The following is a 23,138-nucleotide window of genomic DNA, read 5'->3' on the forward strand; positions in this document are numbered from 1 at the left end:
TTTATTTTTCTAATAAAAAGTATCATTGCATTTCTGTTGGATTTTATTATTGTATGAAAAAAGTTTTAAAACACAAAGCTCACAATTATACTGACGCAGTTACTATTCTGATTCATTCTTGAATGAATAGGCCTGTTGAGTGAATAGGTTGAATAAATGACTCAAATAAATGACTCATTAAGATGACAAACTGGTGATTTATTTTCATAATTAAGAAGTATTATAGCATTTATATAGAATTTGATATTTGTCAGGTCAAAATAATTCAAAACAGGAAGCTGAGAATATGTTACAGTTGCAATCAGAATGATAATGTTTTTTCTTCTGGAGAAGTCTTATTTGTTTTATTTAGGCAAAAATAAAAGCAGTTTTTAATTAAAAAAAGAACTTTTAAGGTCAATATTAATAGCCCCTTTACAGTATATGTATATGTATATATATATATATATATATATATATATATATATATATATATATATATTTTTTTTTTTTTTTTTTTTTTTTTTCTCTCTGTTAAAAAGAAATTAGGGGGGGGGGGCAGAGGGGCTAATAACTCAGGGGGTTTAATAATTCTGACTTCAACTGTAAAAACATTTGGCATCACTTTAGCTGCTTCAGTTCAGTTTGCAACAATAGATAGATGGATATGGTTGATAGTTATTTCATCTGATTGATAGTGTCATATTAAATTAACTGAAAATTGCTTATAACGTACAAATTTGATTTGAAAGATGACATACAACTTATTATTGTTAAGAAAAATGCCTTTTATATAGGTAAAAGCCCTGCATAAAAAGAATAGTGTCTATTTTAACATTTTATGTTTAGTATTTAGAATAGATATTATATATATAATGAAGTTGTCCCAAACATAATTGTTGTTGTTGGTTTTTTTTGAGTGTATATCAGTTTTACTAATAGTCACAAACTTTAGTCACCTATTTGGTAGTAATTACAATATTAATACAATCTATGATAGCCTGAGTTGAAATCGTAATCAAGATGACTGCTCTGTATTCTCATGAAACGATCAAAGAGAGAGTTTTTGATCCACTCTGCTGTATTTTACACAGCCACCTAAAAAAGAATTAGTCTAATGCAAGATGATATTATCAAACTCTTCAATAAAGACGACACTCCTCCTGGGTGTAAACTTCAACTTTCATGATCTCAAATCTCAGCAAGTTGCAAACAATCAAAAGTTGGAGACGGGGGTTCAGATAATAACAGCGGTCTACTTGAAACACAAGAGGGGGCGGCTTTATTGCCACTGAGACATAATAAGTAAATGCAAATTGTAACTAGTTAAGCACAGCAAAATAATATGATACCATTGTCTGAGGCAGATTGCTATTATAATGTTAGCATGTGCAAATAATTACATTCTCGTCCTGATACAATTACATTATTTGTTCGGCTTGTATTATACACCAATAAAAGCAAACATCATATTAGGATTCGTGGCACTTTTCGCTTTGCATTATCAATATGTGGAAATAATTGTCTGCTGAGAGATTAAATTACATTATTGTGTATCTTTTTCATGCCTAATAAATAATGATGGATGGCTTTTATTTTCATCACCACCTGCAACCATTTTATCTTCCCCCTGAATGTTAAAAACGAAAGAAAAAAGAGAGGGAAGTAGATAAAGAAACAGGAGGCGAGTGTTGTCTGCGCCATCGAAATAAAGTGGAAGGGAGACAGAACGTGACGTGCCAGAATTTGCGAAGCGCCGACTTTGAGCGTTTGTTCCTGGCAAAAAAACACACACACACACAAAAACGAGAGCTCGCAAGTCAGGAAGTGACAGATTAAATCAGTTTGCCATTTCCAGTTATGCCCACACACCTCGGATATAGGAATATTAATGCTCATCCCTACACATTATTCCTGTCAATACACTGTTGTATCTCCCGTTTTACGTCTGAACGGCAATTTGTGATCGTAATGTTTGACTAATACATGGAAGATGACTAGAGTCGCAATATGCATGCGTTGATGCTTCACAGATGAACAGACCAAAGCTCTACACAAAGCCCCTCTAGATCATGCATTTACATTTAGGGACACTGTCTCATTTACAATTCCTTCTCCCTTTATCCTCACGTAGCTTCAAGTCTCATCAGTGCATTTGCACTTTGTTGCGATAAGAGAATTGATTAGCTACCAGTCTGCAGGAAGCTTGATGTTTAATTGGCTTCTGTCTTTTTTCCCCCCTTCCCAATACTGGTCAATGCCGAGCCGTCTCGCTCCTGTTGCATTTGATGCATGTCTTGGCACGCGGCTAGGGGAGATAAAACAAGGTAAGGACATTTATAGTCCAAGTTAATTGGCGTCGGAAAGGCAGGGGGGGAAAAACGATTGGTGTTATAACTTCATAACTTCTTAAGTCATGCCTTGTGCACAGCTAGGCGTTGGACCAATGTAAAATTTACATTTTAATGAAATATTTGAATAAGTACTTGAAATTCACTCTAGCTGGGCTCCCAGACCTAAAACCAACATTTCATGTTTGTGTTTTTGAATGGCAGCGTCGGGGAAATTAACATGCCAGTCATACAGATTAGAGGGGCATCAGTGTAAAGTCAGACCTGCCTCAATCAAGGTTCACTGCAGGTAAACAGCTGCCATGACATATTTTAATGACAGTTATTTTCCATCCCCTCCCTTCAAGACGAGCATTAAATCTGGGCTGAAATGAGAGATGCGGAGACTTGCACAGGCTGAGAGTCCCATCAGAAGCTGCTTTAATACGCATCTGTAAAAGTGTGTACGGGAAGAAAGTAAAGGCTCTAATCTCAAACATTAATGTGCCAAATATTAATGAGACAGCTGGGGAATGAAGGCCTGCTGCTGCTTTTAGGATGTCATGTTCAGCTTGTGGAGTTTTTTTGTGTGCTCAAACTAGGGTCAGGAACAAACTTTTCTGTTAACTGTCAAAATCAGACCCCGTGCTATTAATTATCAGGGGGCCTTTATTTATTTATTATTATTTTTTTGTTTTCACTTTTTGTTTGCAGCGTCTTAAAGTGTCTTAAATTTCAAAAACAATATTTTAAGCCTTAAAAATTATTTAAAATTCACTGAAATATTGTGTTGTAGGTCTTAAATTATTTTAAAAGTTCCTAATTCCTCTGTCCAAGCTACCCAATCAGGCTGACACCCAATTACCATCTCAAAGCTTTTATATTATTAATTTATTTTATTGCAAAGAGATTCAATTCACAACAGCTGTTAGACATTTGTACAGCAAATTCTCCAAATTAAATTCCCTAATCAGAGAAAGAAAACTAAGGCAAAACATCCCTTTGCGTGATTTTTTTATTAACAGAAAATATATAGAAGTAACTGGGCCATTAGAAAAAAATCCTTAGTGTTTACCCTGTATAAAATTTCAATCTTAATGCTCTTAAAGGGTCTTTAAAAGTTTAACATTGACTTGAATAAACCTGCAGAAACCCTGGTTTTCTGTGCTGTCTTTTTTTTAATTACTTACCGTAGGCGTCATTAATAGCAATTTTGTGTTGTCTTTTTACTTGAATTAAACAGCATACTTTAAACTGGAACTGTAATTACAAAAAACTGTAAATTAAATGTTACAAATTACAAAAGTATATAAAATGATAAAAATATATAATAGGAATAGGCTGCTGCATTATGACAGAAAGCAACAACAAGCTTCTGACCTAGCTTTTGATAATGTTAAAAAATATATATATTCTTTGGAGAAATGCTAAAAAAAAAATATGTTGTTAAATTACCAATTCATTTTAACATGTACTTCAGTCAACATAGGCTCATTCTGAAAATGTAGCCCTATATACATTTCTGGAGATCGTAAATTATGTAGCCTCCATATGGACGACTTTCTGGCTGTTACCAGTTATTCTAGTTAGCTAGCCATGTACGTCGGTGGACTTGACATGCAGAGTGGAGATGACCATGACGATGGGGTTTGAGTCCGGTGAAGAACGGTTCCAGAAAGCAGGTAAGTCAAAAACAGAAGCCAAAAAACAAAATAAACAAGTAAATAACAGGGTGAGAATGTGGTAAAATCTGAAAACGTGTTAAAAATCAGGCGAGCGCTTTTCTTTTTTTGGATTGCTTTTTATATTTGTGGGTTGGGTTTAAGGAAGGGGGTGGGTGGGTCAATCTGTGCTTTTTACATACTATCGGTTGGGTTTGGGGAAGGGGGAGAGAGGGTCAGTCGATCGTTCAGTCAGTCAGTCAGTCAGTCAGTCAGTCAGTCAGTCAGTCAAACAGTCAGTCAGTCAATCAGTCAGTCAGTCAGTCAGTCAAACAGTCTATCAGTAGGCACGAATAACACTCACGAGAGAAAGTTGAGATCTCAAAAAGCATATGCAGCGGCCTCTGGTGGATTCCCGAAAACAAAAACTGCAAAAAACGTAGCTCCTGGGACGTATTTGATGGTCTCCAGAAATGTATATAGAGGTACGTTTTCAGAATGAGCCTGGGTTGACTTCAGTCATAACAGCTGTAAGAGTTCAAAGTTTGCATGAACTGGAAGTTGCTGCAGATTTTATTTCAATTTGATGATGTATTTGACTGTAATGAAATATTGAGTAGGAGGCGGTTGGAGGGGCGTGGCTAAGCATATTTCGCCCAAACTCTCAAACTAACCTCATCAGAGGACTGCCATTCCAGAGCAGAAGCGGTTGGATTTGATTAAATATAACCAAAACAAACATGTTTTTTTTTTCAGTGGATTAATTTACATGGTGTTTAATAAGTTGGTGGTTCATTCCACTGTGGCGACCCCTGATGAATAAAGGGACTAAGCCGATGGAAAATGAATGAATGAATGAACATTAATCGTTTAACTTAAAATTGACATGTGCATTAGCAAACTAAACAATGTAAATTTTGATTTCATGCATAATTTTACAGTCCTATTGCAGTTTTGCACCCTTATATTTAATTTTCAGATCATTTGTATTCATTTTCATATCTTATACTATAATTTCCAGCTCTGTTTTAACATTAGACTATCGTTCTATCATTATTTATTTTTTTGCAATCTGTAAAAAACAGAAACATTATGTCATAAAATACACTATTAACTTTTCAGTTCTACTTCAAATATAAGTAGATGGTATTAAAGACACTAAGATGCATGGATATGAAATATTGCACAGTCGTTCAAGACCTTTAGTGGTTAAATATGTATTGACCTCAGATTAATGCATTTGCAAATGTGCTTTTTGCACTTATCATATGTAAATGAAAAGTAAACTTGGTCACATCCATTAATGCGGGGCGGCATGAAGAGGCGAGACTCGTAATTATTCATGTTGTTTTGCATCATCTAAATTATTCATGTATCCTGCTTGAATATGGAAAATATGTGGAAATTAACCCAAACAATGCTTCCTTTTAGCACAAGACAGAAATCTTTGATTATGTGATCATCATCGTTCTATTTGAATGATTATATTGTGAGATGTGTAAATTGGGGGTTTGTGTGTTATCAAAAGCACAATATCATTCATTCATTCATTCATTCATTCATTCATTCATTCATTCATTCATTCATTCATTTTCTTTTCGGTTTAGTACCTTTATTAATCTGGGGTCACCACAGCAGAATGAACCGCTAACTTAACAGCATATATTTTACGCAGCAGATGCCCGTTCAGCTGCATCCCATCACTGGAAACACCTATACACTCTCATTCACACACATACACTACAGACCATTTAAGCTTACCAAATTCACCTGTACCACATGTCTTTGGACTTGTGGGGGAAACTGGAGCACCCAGAGGAAACCCACGTGAATGCAGGGAGAACATGCAAACTCCACACAGAAGTGCCAACTGACCGAGGCTCGAACCAGCGACCATCTTGCTGTGAAACGACAACACTACTGCGTCACCGCGTACAATATAATGTTATTCATAAAGTAATTCAAGTAATATGTCTTAAATAATGTATATTTTCTTCAGTTGAGACACTGCAGGCAGACTGCTTTTTCTTGACTTGTCAAATTTGAGATTTCGTTTTTTTTCAGTCTAATGTAAAGAAAACACCAAAAATACACTTTTAAGTGTTTCATTTTTTTTGTACATTATCAGTTTGTTTCTGTAGACTTGTTACAACATTTTTACTGCCATTTTTCTTCCTCATAAATCTCATAAACATTTTCTCATATGCAGAGCTCATCATCATTGACCACCCCATTTTGAAAATTTATTTTATTTGTTTATTTATTAATTTCTCAGTCAATATGTCAAATATTTGGAGGATTTGAACAAAACAGATTTATTAAACAGATATATTAATTAGAATACTATTTTAGCCACTGAACAGCTTAAGAAAAAGAAACATATAAATTTAAACTCGTGCAAAATATTGGAAAAAAAATAGCGACAAAATTTAAAATCTTTTTTTTTTGTTTCTCTTGATTTTCCTCTTTTTAAAAAGATTTTTATTTCATATTTATTTCTAACAAATACATTTATGCTACTAATTTTGGACCGTTATTATAATTATTTTGTTTCTGACTAATCTAATGTATATGCACAAATATATTATTGTAAATAATTAGTAAATTGTCATCCTATAGAAAATATTTATTTAAATGAGAAATTTATGAGGTACCCATACACAGTATGCTGAGCACTGTATATTTACAGTTAGAGGGATATGTTTATACTTAATTTAAAGTTTTACATATGTAAATATATACAACATGTCCTTCTATAAAAAAAAAATCTTTTGTTTTTTTATTAATTTTAATTATAGTACAAAACTCAGTGAACAGTACAGAATATTAACTTATATAATATTCCAGAATGTACTTTCCCACCTCAATATTGATCAAACAGAAATAGCGGTCACACTTTATTTTGATGGTCCTTTTGTTGAATTTAAGTTACATTGCATTTACATGCAACATTTATGAGTTGGTTAAAATATCTACATTTTTTAGTCATCATACTCTAATGCACAACTTATTTCTCCAGAGTCTCCATCGTTCATTGCATTTTGTGTTTTTAATATCTCTACAAATCGCCTTCTTTTAGTCATTGTGACCTAATTCATTTATTATAACCACTAATTCAGAGAGTGAAACTGAAAGTAAAAGTCATTGGTGAGTAATTTCAAATATAAGCAGTGCATAAATACTTTTTAATCTACTATTATCTAAACAAATTTTAATATCTGGGAATTGTAAATAAGGAAATTTTAGTAAAAGTCAATGACTTGGAAGCTTGAATGTTTTATTGAAGGTCTGTTATGTACAGTTATATAACAGTGATGGGTAAAATTAACCCCTATGGCCACTCTATTGTTAAGCAGACAGTTTACTAATACTCAAATGGACCATCAAAATAAAGTGCTACCGAAATAGCTTTTTTAAAAGTTATAAAATAAAATATACATATTTACAACATAATTTTAGAAAACGTCACTACAAAACTGTTTACAATCTGTAAAGCAATCAATCAACTGAAGAACAATAGTGGTAACTTTTAGTATATTTATAAACCCTATTGACCTGTCTTGCCATAAAACATTAAAACATAATTTATTATTTTTGAGCTTATCATTCATCTTAATTGTATACATAATTATTCTTTCCATACATATGTGTGTGTGTGTGTGTGTGTGTGTGTGTTCATTTTCAGCCCGGTGAGGCCTGTACAACAGCTGGCAGTAATTGAAACAAAACATCGGCTGATTAAGCAGCATCTGACAAGCCATGATCCAAACAGCGAATCAAAAAACACACACACACACACACACACACACACAAGAGGCTCTGGAATGAAGTGGTCATCATCTAATTAACACAAAATGTTTTAATTACAGGCTAAACCAAGCAGCACAGCGTGTCAATTTAACTGATGCGGTAAGTGGCGGTTTACAATATCAGAAAGCGACAAATAATTGGAATCTAATTGCAGCAGGTCTATTGCCCACCAGTGCCCGAAGCAGCTCATCTTAATAAACTTTTCTCTCTCTCTTCTTTTAAACATCAATCGGTGAATAGCAAACAGTGCCGGCCCTGCTAATTGCCACGTCGCAGGATTGGGAATTTGCCAGCGCTGACTATTAAAGCTGAAGCTCTTGTGTGGATTGCTGTTGCATCGCCACACTTTAATTAGAATGAAACGAGGGGCAGGAACGGAGTCTTGTTACTGCAATTCAATATATGTAAATAAGATAATGCACTAATCTGTCCATTTCATTTCCAAAGCCTACGCAGACCGTGGACTCGGTAATAAGGGCTGGAGACTCTCACTTGGTAACACAAGCAGACTGGTGTGAATGACATGATAGAGACGGGACACTTTTTATTTGCAGACATATTTAAAAAAAAAAAAAATAGGATTAAAAGGTATTGGTGCTTTGCAAGAGACATGCTAATGCTGAATGCCACATGTTTGTGTTTCATTTCAAGCCTTTAACATACTAGTAAAAATGAGAATGTATGGTAAAAAATATATTGTTTCATCAGAGAGTATTTTGATTTCATTTGAATACTTTAAATGCTTTTTTTTGTTTATCCATTCTTTTTTCTGTAATATTGATACCATTATAAGAAACAACTTATTTGGTTCTGACCAGTTCATTTCTTACATTTCTTTCCCAAACACAAAACTGAGTCCTTAACATTTAAAAAAATATAATAATTATCTTTGTTTATTTTCCCATTTAGCATCATACGCAGTTTTTAAGTTTTCAATCAAGCAAACTAATCTGCCAATGGGGTGAGAAAAATAATCTTGTTTTTCAATTTGTGATGATTATTTTGCTTACCTCATTGGCAGATTATTTTACTTGCTTTAAGGAAAAACACTTAAAACAAAACAATATGTTTTGCTTGTCTAGAAAATGCTTCTTGATTTAAGAACTTTTAGATATTTGGACTAGAAACACGACAAAAAATCTAAGTAAGAAAAGCATTTTTTGCAGTGTAAAGTGACAATACGGCAAATGTAAATGGATGCAAGTCTTTTTATTCCTAACATTCAGGCAGATCCATAAAAAGTCCTTTTTTTGAAGGGTTTGAAACAGAAACAGGCGTCATGGTAACGCAGTGAGTAGCACGATCGCCTTACAGCAAAATGGTCACTGGTTCGAGCCTCGGCTGGGTCAGTTGGCATTTCTGTGTGGAGTTTGCATGCTCTCCTCGTGTTAGTGTGGGTTTCCTCCGGGTGCCCTTGTTTCACCTCCAAAGATGTGGTATAGATGAATTAGGTGAGCTAAATTATAGTTTATGGGTGTGAATGAGTGTGTGTGGATGTTTCCCAGTGATGGGTTGCAGCTGGAAGGGCATTCGCTTCGTAAAACATATGCTGGATAAGTTGGCGGTTCATTCCGCTGTGGCGACCCCAGATTAGTAAAGGGACTAAGCCGAAAAGAAAATGAATGAATGAACCAGAAACTGTTCCATCTTATGCCATGAGGAAAGAAGCTGGTAATAGCACAGCGACAACAGCAATAAAATGAGCAGGCTCCAAATAACACATGAAATATTAGCAGCAAAAAAACTCAAACCATCATTTTATATTGTTTCCTTTAAATCTTGTCTTCCAGCATCTTTAATTAATAATATGCCCGATGACATTTATGAATGGGAGCAATAAGCTAAGCGGGAAACAATTTATGTCACCTAAAGCTTTTTAACAAATCAATGCAACTATTTGTAATTGCTTGTTTCACAAGATTAAAACTGCTTAGTCCTGATCTCTGTCTGCTGTTTAGTGGAGAACATGACCCCCCGCATCCCCCATAAAAAGCAAACTCCTCATCAGCGGCATTCATTTCCATCAGCCAATCCATATCGCTAATATTTCTGGGATTTTAATGCACTAACAATTTATAGCTGGTCAAATGCAGTTACCTAAATTGCTGTTGGTAAAGGACAGTTTAACTGTCTCTTTTTAATTAGAAGGTAATTTAATGTGCGAGCCGCAGAGGCAGTGGACTTCAGCGCTCCATAACAAACAGTGCAAATATCTGATGTTGTGCTGATCACTTGTGCCTGATTTCAGCCTTATCTCGGCACGTCACATGTGCATATATGAAACACTATTAGCTTTTATTATACTGTAACCATGTGAAGCTGCGCAGGTGATGAAAGATGGAAAAAAAGAGGCATTTTTATTGCATCTATTCTGAACGTGTGAGTCTGTTTTAGACAACGACTGTAACACAATAATCAACGTGCGAAAGTAAGGGTTTTAGATCAGTAAAAAAGGGAATTATAGATTAAAAAGAAGAGGAATGTGCAAATACAGAGACATTTAAGGAACCTTTTTTGTTTTTCTTAGAGCAAAGACAATTGTGTGTGTGTGTGTGTGTGTGTGTGTGTGTGTGTGTTTGTGTGTGTGTGTTTGTGTGTGTGTGTGTGTGTGTGTGTGTGTGTGTGTGTGTGTGTGTGTGTGTGTGTGTGTGTGTGTGTGTGTGTGTGTGTGTGTGTGTGTGTGTGTGTGTGTGTGTGTGTGTGTGTGTGTGTGTGTGTGTGTGTGTGTGTGTGTGTGTGTGTGTGTGTGTGTGTGTGTGAGTGAGTGTGACTGTGTGTTCAAATCCTCCTTGTGTATCCTTCATGGAATCATATATTGTCATGCCTGAAAAATGTAAAGATATTTAGTAAAATTATTATCATTCTAAAAATGTGAACACTTTATACATGTCGTATGGATAAATAGTAAAGGCTTTGTAAAATATCTCATTAATTAAACTCAATAAATTGTGTATATTTTCCTCATTATATTTCTTTATTTTATGGGTTTATAAATCAGTGTTATGATCATGATCTATAGCTCATTCTCAGTTTTCAGTTCACTGGCGGTAACAATAATCAGCAAAGTGAGAAATTAAAGGCTTTACATTAAAGGACAGAACAGAAAAAGTGGAAACCAGAGAAGAATAAAAATAAGAGATGTGCAGATTTACACACAGCCTAAACACACAGACACAAAGAACCCTTTTAGTGTCTGTTTTTTTTTTATTTTTTTACTTTTGTGTATTTAAATCCTTGTGTTATATATATATATATATATATATATATATATATATATATATATATATATATATATATATATATATATATATATATATATATAAATATATAACAATATATATAAATTGAAGAACAAAATGTGAAAAATATACTGTATGTTGTATGAATAGTTAATACATTTTAATTACAAACTTGTATTATCTCATTAAGAAAACCTGATACATTCTGTAGCTTTCCTCTTTATTTTTTGGTCATATATCAGTATTATTATCATAACTGACTGTACAGACATTTTAAAGAGCATTTATAGTGTCTGCTTTTACTTTTGTGTATTGAAATAGCAGTGGTCAGGGGTTTATAAATTAATAACTGTAGAAAAAAATGAAATAAAAGTATTTAGTCAAATTATTTGTATTTTAAAAAAATGTGAAAACAACAAAATATATCTCATTTTTATATACAAACTTTTATCTCAAGAAAACTTGATACATTTTGTTCTCCTCTGCATATTTCTTTATTTTATGGTTTTATAAATCAGTATTATGATCATGATTTATAGCTCATCCTCAGTTTTTAGACACTGACTGTAACAATAATCAGCAAAGTGAGAAATTAAAGGCTTTACTTTGAAGGACAGAACAGAAATAATTGGGAATTATAGATGGAAAAAAAAAATTAAATAAGAGATGTGCACATTAACAGACACAGCCAAAAACACATAGAGAGCTATTTTATTTTCTGTTTTTCCGTTTGTGTATTGAAATCTTTCTAGTGTGTCCTATAGCAATGGCCAGTGCTTTATTAACATTTTAAGCCTTACAAAACGGAAGAAAAAAAAACTAGTATTTTGTACAATTATTTACAAATTTTAAAGTGTAAAATATGCATATGTTGTTGTATGAGTAGTTAACAAAAAATGCATTACCTAATAAATAAACTTTTCCTTTCCTCTGCATATTTCTTCATTTTATGGTTTTATAAATCAGTGTTACAGTATGATCATGATCTATAGCTCATCCTCAGTTTTTAGACACTGACTGTAACAATAATCAGCAAAGTGAGAAATTAGATGTGCACATTAACGGACACAGCCTAAACATACTGACATTTAAAGAGCCATATCTTTTTTTCTTTTTTTACTTTTGTGTATTGAAATCAACATTGTGTATCCCATACCAGTGTCCAGTGCTTTAAAAACTATTAAAAAAAAAAAAAAAAAAAGACTGAAGAAAAAACAACTATTTTCTAAAAATAAATGCATTTAAAAATGTGAAAATATACATACAGGGTAAGTAAATTTGTGATATTTCAGTTTTTCTTTTTTTAAATAAATCTGCAAAAATGTCAACAGTTCTCTATATCTATCTCTTTATCTATATATTGCAGTCTATATAAGCTGCATTAATGAGGAAACAATTATCAAAAGATTTTTAGCAAATGGCTGCAATATAACAAAGAGTGAACAATTGAAGGGGGTCTGAATACTTTCTGAACACACACTGTCAAATAGTTAACAAAAAATCTTATTTTAATAACAAACTTTTATTACTTAATTAAGAAAACTTGATCAATTTTGTACTGTTTCTCTGCGTTTTTATTTATTTTATGGTTTCATAAATCAGTCTCATCATATAGCAAACCAATTTCCTTCTATATTTGCTAAAAAAAACACCCCAATCTTACAACAAAGTGCATTTGTGTGCTGCAAACAAATAAATCTATATGTGAGAATATGTGAATCTAGATCTTATATTGACTATTAATAATCAACTGAAGCTCAAATCATAACACTGCAATCATCTTTGTTTAAAATAAAATAAAGTGGTTGAAATGATGAAAATGCAGTGTTTTTGTATTTAAATCCTTAAAATAATTTGACTTAAAAGCAGAATTGCGTTTTTAAACCATTTTACTGGAAAACAAGAATAACAGCGATTAAGAAAATGATTTTTTTTTCTCCCGTTATGCTGTAGAGAACAAACACCTGCTTTTACAGCTAATCTAGAGCAGAAAAACAGGATCTTTCTGAGCACATTAAAAACAGCTTAACACCAGCAAAGAAGAGAAAGAGCGTACAAACCGCTCCGGTCAATGATAACACAGACAAATCTGTTTTCTATTCTACAGTTTTAAGAATCCAAAAACGGAGGATTATCCCCGGATCCATTCCCTCCCCTCTCGCTCACAGATGTCTGCAACTTTCCTTTTTTTCCCCTTTTGCTCCAGAAAAAAAGAGCAAGGATTATGAAGTCAATGACATCTGCAGCAGTTTGGCTATATTGAAATACATACAGCAGTAGCTCGTTTTTCTGTGTTTTTCCCACTTGTTTTAATAGTAAATACAAAGCAGTTGTGATAAAGCAAACATGGTGATACAAACATTACTTTTCCCTTCTCTGAAAAGAGAAAATGAGAGGACACACAAGCTATAAATGTGGTGTATGTACAAGAACAGAGACAGCAAACAGTTTACCGCATGTGAGAAGCAAAATAAATGGAAGAAGAAGCCTTTCTTAGCTATGTAACAGAAAAAGCCTGAGGTTTGGATTGCTTTAGAACAATAAAAAGGGGAGATCCTGATGATAAACAAGCTCTGATTTGAATAGAATTGTCTCTCTTAAAATAGTTTGCTACAGTTTTAGACTAAACATGCAGGACATACGACTAAGTGCAACTGAGTGAAATTGTACATCTTTTTTTTTCTAGTCATTCCCTATAGGTTTGAACTGAGGTATGCAGACTAATCATGCTGTATTTCTTCAGTAATGCCGAGCTACACATGCGGCGAACGCTCTCGTCATCCCACTCCATATATAACAGAAGCATCACTCGGAGGCTCCGTTCGTTCTAGTGAATCAGTAAGAAATGCTTGAATCAATTTACAAATAGTAGTAACTGCCATTAAAGTACCTTGTACCCAGCTCATTGGTTGACAGGAGTGTTTTTTAATATAAAAAAGTAATAAGTTGACAGACACTAAAACACAATCATAGAGCATTGGCAAGGTTAACAAAAGGACATCCCGTTTTTCGAATTTACAAGTGGCATACAATCGTTTCAAAGAATAAAATGACCAAAAAAAAAGAAGCTAAATTATGAGAACAAACGAAATGCTCATCATTGTGTGGTCCAGTTTGAAGTTCAGTTCACATTGTGTTATGCAAATGTTTTCCCCCTCCTGGATTTCAATTTCCTGTGACGACAGCGAACACAGTTTTAAAACTCTTTCATCCGTATCCTTCTCCGTTATAGCCATCATTTCCTGATAGAACACTCCCTTTTTTCCCTTTTGGTTGGCCCGAAGACAACATTGCTTTGATTTGGTCGTGTGTTGGTCTCCATCTCTGCCTCTCCTCTACTATTTTGGTCACAGGCAAAGACATACAGCTGCCCATCCAACAGCCCCTTTGGCTTTTTTTCTTCTTTTTTTTCTTTTCTTCGCCAGACGTTTGCATTGGGGAGCGCTAAAAGGATATTTGGCCTTTCGTTCAGCTATTGCATGGAACATAGAATATATCTCGTCTTGTAGTATCTTTGGTAGTCACAGATAAAACATAAACACAGGCGAAAGCAAATGACAATAAAAATGGAAGTAATAAATAAGAACACAAAGTGGTTGCTTGCAGTCATTCGTAAAAACAAAACAAGAGGATTGGTCTGGTCTTTGAATCTAATCTAGCGGGCGACAGCAGCTTTCAATTTAGAGCCGTGGTTCGACAATCATGTGGCAAGAATGGTCATAGTGGGCTGCCCCAGTGCCGTAATGCTCAGTGGTCATAGACGTCGGCTTGTAATCCCTTTAACATTTCTCCGGTGTGTAATTATTATCATGTCACTGATGTGGGGGAATGCAGTTTAAAGTCATCCAGACATTACAGAACTCAATCAAAAGACAAAACTAAAGTCATACATGCCGTTCAGGAATCACAATTAGCTTCCTTGGTGATATTTTCTTGACATTTCATGTTTGCAGAGGGTTTCGATCGGTGATTTGGTTGACGCTGACATGCATCAAAAAGGGGATTTTTTTTTTTTTGAGAGTATCATTTCAGAACGATAAACGTTAACCTGCGCTGATTTCTCTGTCATTCATTCCACGTGGAAATTAAACTTCATTGGTGCGTGGAGAGGGAGCCTTCATTACGAGTAGTGCATTTGCAGATGGACTTCATGAGCGGGAAAGAGCACGAGTGTGTGTGTGTGTGTGTCGTATGCAAGGGCAATGTGACTGCAACGTGAAATGCTAGGAACAAATGACAGAAAAATACTAGACGGTAATGCAACATTCTGCTTGAGTTTGGAAAGGAAGAGGGGGAAAAACAAAAGAGAGAGCATGAGAAGCCTAAACATTCATCCAGTGCTGAGCACACCATAACTCCACATCATTATTCATGAGGTCTGATCAGTTACCAAAACAAACAAACCCAACAACAACAACAACAAAATAAAAGGATATATAGCTAACAGCACAGAGTAATGAGAGGACACTACGTTTCAATTATTCGCCTAGGAACCCTCAAAACACTGGACAGATATTCTCCAGCTGCCACGACAGAAAACCTAAAGAAATAGTGCACTTGACAAATGAACATTCTGTCATTTATCCCTGCCTTTTTTTATCCATGAAAACACAAAATGAGATATTTTGAGGATTGTACCTGCTGCTCTTTTAATACGGTTTAATTTAATGCAAAGTGAAGCGTTCATACTTCATAAAAGACACAAAACATGGTCGTGTGATTTAAAATAAAAGTGAATTAAATTATATTTGGCTTCAGCGTTGTATGGTTAAATAAATACGACATTCAAACTACAAGTAGGTGGTGGCAATCCCCTGTTTTAATAAGCGATTCACTGAATCATTGATTCAAATGGTTCGTTCAAAACAGCTGATCCATTAAGTTAATAAACAGGAGGCTTTAATGTCCGCGGGCTTATTCATTTTTACATGCATGATGATAAAAGTTTAGACTGTCAATGCATGATTTGGTTTGGTTTTTTTTGTAAAATGAGTGACAAAGTCAGTTAGCATACTGTTAAAACAATTCATATTTTATAGCATTAATAACTTTAACATTTTATAGTACATACCAGTGGTCCCGAACCCCCCAGTACCGGTCCGTGGATCAATTGGACACCGGGCCGCACAAAAACTCATTAATTATTTCAGTTTTATTAATTATCTGAGTCTCAATGAGCTTTTATTTTGAAAAATGACCATATTGTCTCTGTTAAATCTCAGTCACTTGAGCGCCCAAATTTAACCTACATGTTAGCAAAAACAGACGTCTTTGGAAAGTTTCTTTGCTAAGAGGAAAAGGTCCAGAGATGAACCAACGAACTGCTAAGGACTGGATCTGCAACCCAATTGTCAACAAATGAGGTGAATCCAGCTTGTCTGCGAAGAAGATCAACAGCTGGAGATCGCAAACGACAGTTAATTTAGGGGCCGTTCACATGCCACACTTATTCCGTGTGCAAGTTCGTTATTTCCAATGGAGGGTCACTCATACTGGAAACAACGTGCACAAGCAATCCTGCAAGTGTACTGCGAGTCACGTGACAAGGAACTGACCGATCAGCTTCACCTTGTATAGAATATACAGATTTCAGTAGACTAATTACTTTAGACAAACACAGAACCCCCAGCAGGGCTTTTTTATTTTGTCTATAAATAAGCAATGTTTTGTCAGCTCACCAGCTTCTCAGAAAACTGTTAGCAATCTACATAGAACCCATCTAAAATCTCCCACCTAAGACTCCCCGCGGTGATAAAAAGGTTGGGGACCGCTGGTTTATGTAGATAAGAGACAAAACAAAATACAAGCAGAAATTCACTCAAATTATAAACTTGATTGAAACTGAGAATCAGTCTGATGTGTGAACTGATCCACTGGAATTTCAGTATGTTGATTATATTTAAAAAATCAATTGAATATACACCTCAAAATGAATCATTTTGTGTTTCGCAAAAGAACGAGAGTAATCTGGGTTTAAAAAATCTCAAGTGGTCCAGAACAACATGATGACAGAATCACATTTTTGGGTGCATCATCTCTTCAAGAGTATCTGAAGGCAGAGACAATGAATTAAAGTCACATACGTACACGCACACTGTGAGTGGCACGCTCATCCAAGCGCTTATGATCTGTGTGTGTGTGTGTGAAAGAGTTTGTGATCAGTGTTTATTGAACTCAGAGGGCATTGAGTCTTTCTCAGCTGTGTTTTCATGTCCCCTCTGGTCTCACTTATGCCAAAAGGAAGTTGAAGCAGGACCCAGTACCAAACGTCTCTTCATCAGGCGATGAGTAGAAATGTACGCATCTCGTCTTTTAACCGAAAGTAGAAACAAATCAAAAATACTTCCAAATGGAATAGATTTTCTTATCTCGTATTCTGGTTTCATATTTAATGGCACTAAGAGTAAATCAGAACATTTTTAGTAGCTGTCAACAAGAGGATTGTGAATCCAGTCTTGGGCTTGCTATATGTGGAGTGGTCTCGCAGTCAGTATTGCCTCTTCGGCAGAGGACCTGGGAGAAACCAGGCTTACAGCATGTCCTCGGTGCCGTGGTCATCCTCGTAATCTCTGTGGTGGTCAAAGTCTGGACTGTGATTGGCTGTTGTCACAAGGGAAAGGGGGCCTTCGTGCTCCTCTGGGTCCATTGGCTCCTCTTTTACGCTGATATGATGCCTGGGGAAAAATCAGAACTTTAATGTACTTGAATGTTAAAAGCTTCTCTCTTCTCTATTCTCTCTCTTAAATAAATAAAAAAACACTTTCTTTTTATTTATATTTTAAATTTTTATCAATCGATGTGCTGGCTATTTTCTAGTTGCCATAAAAAAGGCACAGAAACAATTTTCAGTCAGAAATGAAAAGTAAGATTAAATTAAATTTACAATTATTGTTCAGTAAAACATACTATGGTAATATTTATTTCCCAAAAAAATTGTTTGTGTTTTTTATAATTTTTTTATTGATTAGTTAAGCGCTTCTAAAGGCTGATGTAGACATCTACGTCAAGAGCACGCATATGGCTCTATCCCACCCGGCGCGTGGTCGCATAACCCTCGTTGTGGCTGTTGTTGACACGCACCTCTCAAAAAATATAACTAAACGTCGCAACTACGCATAGCACAAGCTCTGTGATTGGTCAGCTTTGTAGCGCTCATGAATGTGGGTGGGACCGAGAGCCGTGTGCGAGTGTTTACAAGTGTGGAGTCTCATGAAGGAGCTCCAGATGGAAAGTTTGTTTTGTGTTTACCTTATGATTAAAGTTGTTGCACGTCCACCAGTTCCAGCCTCTAAACGAGCTAGTTTTTGCTACTTCTAAATTACGGTAGCGTTCAGAAAAAAACAAAACACCAGCAAAGAAACTCGATACAGAGGAACATAAACCTAACTGCCAGCTAGCAATTGTACCAAAATAAGAAGTATAAATCCTTAATGCATGGATTTGTTTTAGTTAATTTAAACATTTACTAACACCTCAATGAAATCCAAGTTACACCTGTTAAAATCAGGGTAATTATTGGTTATAAATATATTATTTTTAGCCAGTTGAAAAGAAAATACTTCTCATTTTTATTTTATTCAACTAATAAATTTGATAAGAACTCAAATTTACCATAATAAAATATTTGAACTAATATAGCAAGTATGTTTTAAGAAAAATGATGCAGACATATTCAGAAAAAAACTCATTACACTAATTAAAAACCCTGATAGTATCTCAATGATATTAATGTGGGTTATTATTATGTGGAAGACCTGCTAATATGAAGTAACAATTAAAAACTGCATTCTTATTAACTAATGCTGACAAACAGTAGCCTAATAAATACTGACAGAATGCTACTGCTCAATTTGAATGCATTCTCTAATAAAAGCTCTAAACCAGAGATGCCCAAAGTTAGCCCATGGTAACATCTTTAATACAGTATTTTCTAATTTAATGCAACCATTCATTTCTTAGTATTATTTTTGAGCTACAAAGGACAAACTTGAATTTAATTTTTCAATTAAATGTTTTAAATAAATCTGATTTTATTTTTAAAAAGAACACACTGCTCATTGGATAGACCACAATACAAAAGTCCTCAATGAGCAAATCAAGGCAAAGACTGGTGCAGCTTGACTAGTGTATTCAGCATTAAACTTCTTATGTTTTCATTTCATTAGGTTCATTATAAAATGTAAAATATATGTAATGCATTAGTTAATATTAAGTAATATTCTATATCTATTTTGAAATAAATAAGGAAATTATCCATGGCAACTTGTAATACAGCTTGAAATAATTATGTTTGCTCCACAATCCTCAATGAAGTTTTATTTTTGGCCCTTCATAAGAAAAAAGTTTGGGCATCCTTGCTCTAAACTAATAGAGAAAACAAAAATGTAGACAGGCAATTAAACAACATATGAATATTGTATCAGTGCATTACTGCTGTCTGCTGGCTAAACATCTAAATATAAACACGACCAGCTTAACAAGCAGTTGTTTATAACGGAAGACTAACAGAGTCACAGCAGCTCCTGATAAACTGCACTTCCCTTTCAGCTCCTCCAGCACCAGGAGAAGTTACCTGCCGCCTTTACTTTCCACAGCTGGCTCGACAACAGGCTTTTCACTCTCAATTGATGAATGAGGGAGATTAACAACGCGCGACGTGGCGACGAGAGAATGGACTGCGGCCCGCGGAGGCGGGAGCGCGCGGACGGGCCTGTCAGATCCCCGGTGGCGGCGGCGGATCAGCGGCGCGCGCGCTCCTCTTCCCGCTCGTTAACATGCACAACCTGTGAGGCGGGTCTCTGGAGGACGACCCCGCGCAAGGTTCCGTCATTAATCAACTTCAAGCACGCCAAAAAAACACGGTGACCAGACAGCGCGGCGCACGCTTTAAATACACTCAAAATTAATGCAACTTCTAACCAAAGTGTCAATAAGGGGAAGAAAAAGAGAGGCGGAGGGGGGAGGCGCTGACGACCGGGCCCAACACAAACGGCTGTGATAAGAAACAGAGCCCTTACAAGAATAATAACGCTGTCAGTTGTAAACAAGGCAAAACATGAACCCCAGCCCACAGTCTGGGCAAAGGATTGTCCACAGAGATGAGATCTGCCAAATTTCTCATTACAGAAACACTGCGGGAACGGAGCGAGCGCTGCCTGTACCGGGGATGAAGACCGAAAAAAGGAAGCCGGACGAATAAAAGGATAAACATTAGAAGCGGCTGTGGCAGAGACTTTAAGATAATTAGTCTCACATGGCAAACTATAGGTTTTCGCTAAGACATGTTTGGCGAATGTAATTAGCCACGATATCTTCAGCTCCGTTAAGAAAGCAGCCATGCTAATGAGTTATCATATTTGTACGGGAATAATAAGAAAACCCCAGCTATTCTATCGGTTTTAGATCAAAGCGTCTCCGCGTATCCCATGGCCTGCGGTTCTCAATCTCTAGCTGGAGGGCAAACATGAAATTGTTATTAATATGCAACTGAGCTGCACTCTGCTTTCGCCTTCATTGTAATTAACAGTGAAGCGTCTGATTTTAGGCATCTGGAACAATACAAACAGGTGCAGCAGACGCGAGGAGGACATCTATTTAGCAGAACTTATTAATTAGGCTTTGGAAATATAAGATTCAAAATAAGGCTCATATATATTGGTTCTATTATGATGATGTGATTGTGTGTTTACCTCATAATGAAAGGACAGGTTTACCTAGATGGATATAATTATATAGATGACGACACTACTGTATGTAATCATTTTAATAGATGACGTTTAATTAAACAGTTCAAAATAGCTCATAAAATGAAACCAGAACATTTGAGCTTTTGCACACAATTACAGTAGTGGTCAAAAGAAATGTCTGGCCAAGAAATATTTATACATCGCCATTTTTTCAAATATATTGATGTTACATTGATGTAGATTTTCTATCATAATGTATCATTTGTTTTAAGGGTATCATGTCAAATACCTTAATTAAGTAATAAACAATATAACATGTTTCTCATGTTTTTATTATTAAATTAGCAGCCTAAACAATGTACTTATAGTTTTTAGTTGACATAATGAACTATCTGTACCTGTAATATAGCTTGTATTCTGTACTATTGTCACACTCAAGATTTCACACTAAAAACGAACTAGCTTAAAATGAACTGATTTGTATGAGTACCATTTTGTCAAATTATTTTCTTGTTGCCAGAATGCTTTGCTTCAGTAAACATTGAAATGCGGTGTTGCTTTATGTGTTTATGTACAAGAATAATATGAGGGAGACCTGTTAGTTATGACTGTTATGACTGGTTTTAGAATTGTTTCTGTTCCGTCTGCATTTTTTTGGGGAGGTCAGCATTGAGCTAAGGAACAGAGTCTGTGGTTTGGTTGAGTTCTGATCTACAAAGGTTAAGACTATATGCAGTTGTTGATTCGGTGGTGATTTCTCTGCTGGTTATGTTAGTATGTGCACGTGTGCTATTGCTGGCTGGATGATTTGATCATTAAATTTACTGTAGTATTTATTTTGGTCTTTACAAGGCAATTGGCCTGCTAAGTTTTAACAAGTAAATCAGCTCACTGTTCCGGTAAATCCAACTGAACCCAAGTTGCAATACATGCTATTTTAGTCTGCTCAAACTAAATAAGCTGTAAGACTACACACAGAACTAGAAGAATTAACTTGAAAAGAAATAGTTGGTACAGTACTAGAAATCGTTGGAAGAACAGACAGTGGTCTATTTATTTCACAAATGGTACTTGTAGTTCTAAAATACACAATATTCCCATGATACTGTGCCCTTGATAACGTAAGCACCAATTATGTAAATCAGTGTATGCATTTTCTTCGTTTTTTTTATTGACCTCATTCTTTAATGCGAAAGTGCGCTCGTTTTTGCGATTGTTTTAGAACTTCCGATTCGTTCGCCTATGGGAGAAATGACTAGGAATAATAAACGGCAGAAAACGGTGAAACTACTTGCTCTACAGACAGACAAAGTAGAATAATATAACAAGAAAATATCAGTTCGCAACATCACACAGCAAAACAAGCTGTTTTTAAAGTCTTAAAATGAATGGAAGTGAATGAGACCGGAAGCCTCCAGCCAAAAACATTCAAATCGCTGCACTCGCTCGTACACTGCGAATAAGGTAAAAAGAGGTGGTTCAGTTTCAAACTTTGCACAAGTTTGGGAAATTCAATATGATGTTTTAGTTGCAGGGCATTCGCTGTCTAAAACATGGGCTGGATAAGTTGACGGTTCATTCCGCAGTGGCGACCCCAGATTAATGAAGAGACTAAGCAGAAAAGAAAATGAATGAATGAATAAATTAATGTTTCAGTTGCATTGGTAATTTGAAAATTAATAAGCTTATTCCTCGAGCAGGTTTGACAAGTTTTTCTTGTCTAATTCATAAAAAGTTTTACTGGAGAAAAAGTTTTTTTAACCGAAAAATGAAATGCGATGCCCTTGATAAGATGATCCATAAATGTGGATAACTTAGTAAACCTCAATGCTTTTTACGGTCATGTTTTATGCATGCTCGTACATTCTCACACTTTGTACAGCTTGTGTTTGGGCAACATCTTTGCTTTTGAGTGTGTTAAGTTGGCAAATGCCTGGAGAGGTGAGAGGCAGAGCGCCTGAGAGCAAGCACACCCATCCTGTCTCTCTGTATCCTGCGGATGGGGCAGGCCTGCAGCTATGTTACCTGCCATTAGCGTTTCTCTCACCCACATCTTCACCAGTTCATTACGCCGCCTTTTTTTCACTCCAAAAAAAACGATTTGCTGATATTTTACAGAAAGTGCAATAAATCGCGCTGAGCAACAAATCAGCGTTCTGTCCTCCAACATCTGGAAACCATGTTGTCTGCACAGTATTATTTTAAGCTTCAAACAACACGGCGGTCCCTCCCATACAACAAGTGTATGGGGAGCTGTGGTTTCCAAGCCCGACCGCAGCTCAGCTACATGGAAATCTTGGAGCGGTTTCGCCGAGGCTAATTACGACCCCCCACCCCTCCCTCCCTTTGCTGTTTAACTGTCGACGGCTCGGAGAGATTTCGGACGTGCTGCGAGTCCTGTCTGGGTGGAAAAAAGGAGGCCAGTTCTGTCAT

At 35.6% G+C, this 23,138-nt stretch overlaps 1 protein-coding gene and 2 long non-coding RNA genes across 53 annotated transcripts in view; 2 read left to right on the top strand and 1 right to left on the bottom strand.

The window, feature by feature from the left end:
* Nucleotides 1-8,342, top strand: part of LOC141386340 (uncharacterized) — a 106,620-nt gene extending 98,278 nt beyond the window's left edge. Inside the window, exons 5-6 of the long non-coding RNA XR_012408165.1 lie at nt 7,840-7,879; nt 8,021-8,342. This is a non-coding gene — a long non-coding RNA (uncharacterized lncRNA). The remainder of the gene's footprint in view (nt 1-7,839; nt 7,880-8,020) is intronic.
* A 2,419-nt stretch (nt 8,343-10,761) lies between these two features.
* LOC141386344 (uncharacterized) lies at nt 10,762-14,086 on the top strand. Its single transcript, XR_012408171.1, has 2 exons — nt 10,762-10,920; nt 12,069-14,086. It is a non-coding gene; the product is annotated as an uncharacterized lncRNA (long non-coding RNA).
* The window catches only part of foxp1b (forkhead box P1b), a 291,166-nt gene continuing 281,952 nt past the window's right edge, over nt 13,925-23,138 (bottom strand). For 50 of the 51 annotated variants that reach the window (XR_012407405.1, XR_012407404.1, XM_073953183.1 and 47 more), the window contains one exon: nt 13,925-17,693. Coding sequence is in view for 49 of the 51 variants with exons in the window: in XM_073953183.1 (XP_073809284.1) it covers nt 17,549-17,693 (145 nt within the window). In the remaining 2 variants the exon portion in view is untranslated. 51 annotated transcript variants of the gene reach the window in all.

This window comes from Danio rerio, chromosome 6, assembly GCF_049306965.1.
Source record: "Danio rerio strain Tuebingen ecotype United States chromosome 6, GRCz12tu, whole genome shotgun sequence".
Lineage (NCBI taxonomy): Eukaryota > Metazoa > Chordata > Actinopteri > Cypriniformes > Danionidae > Danio > Danio rerio.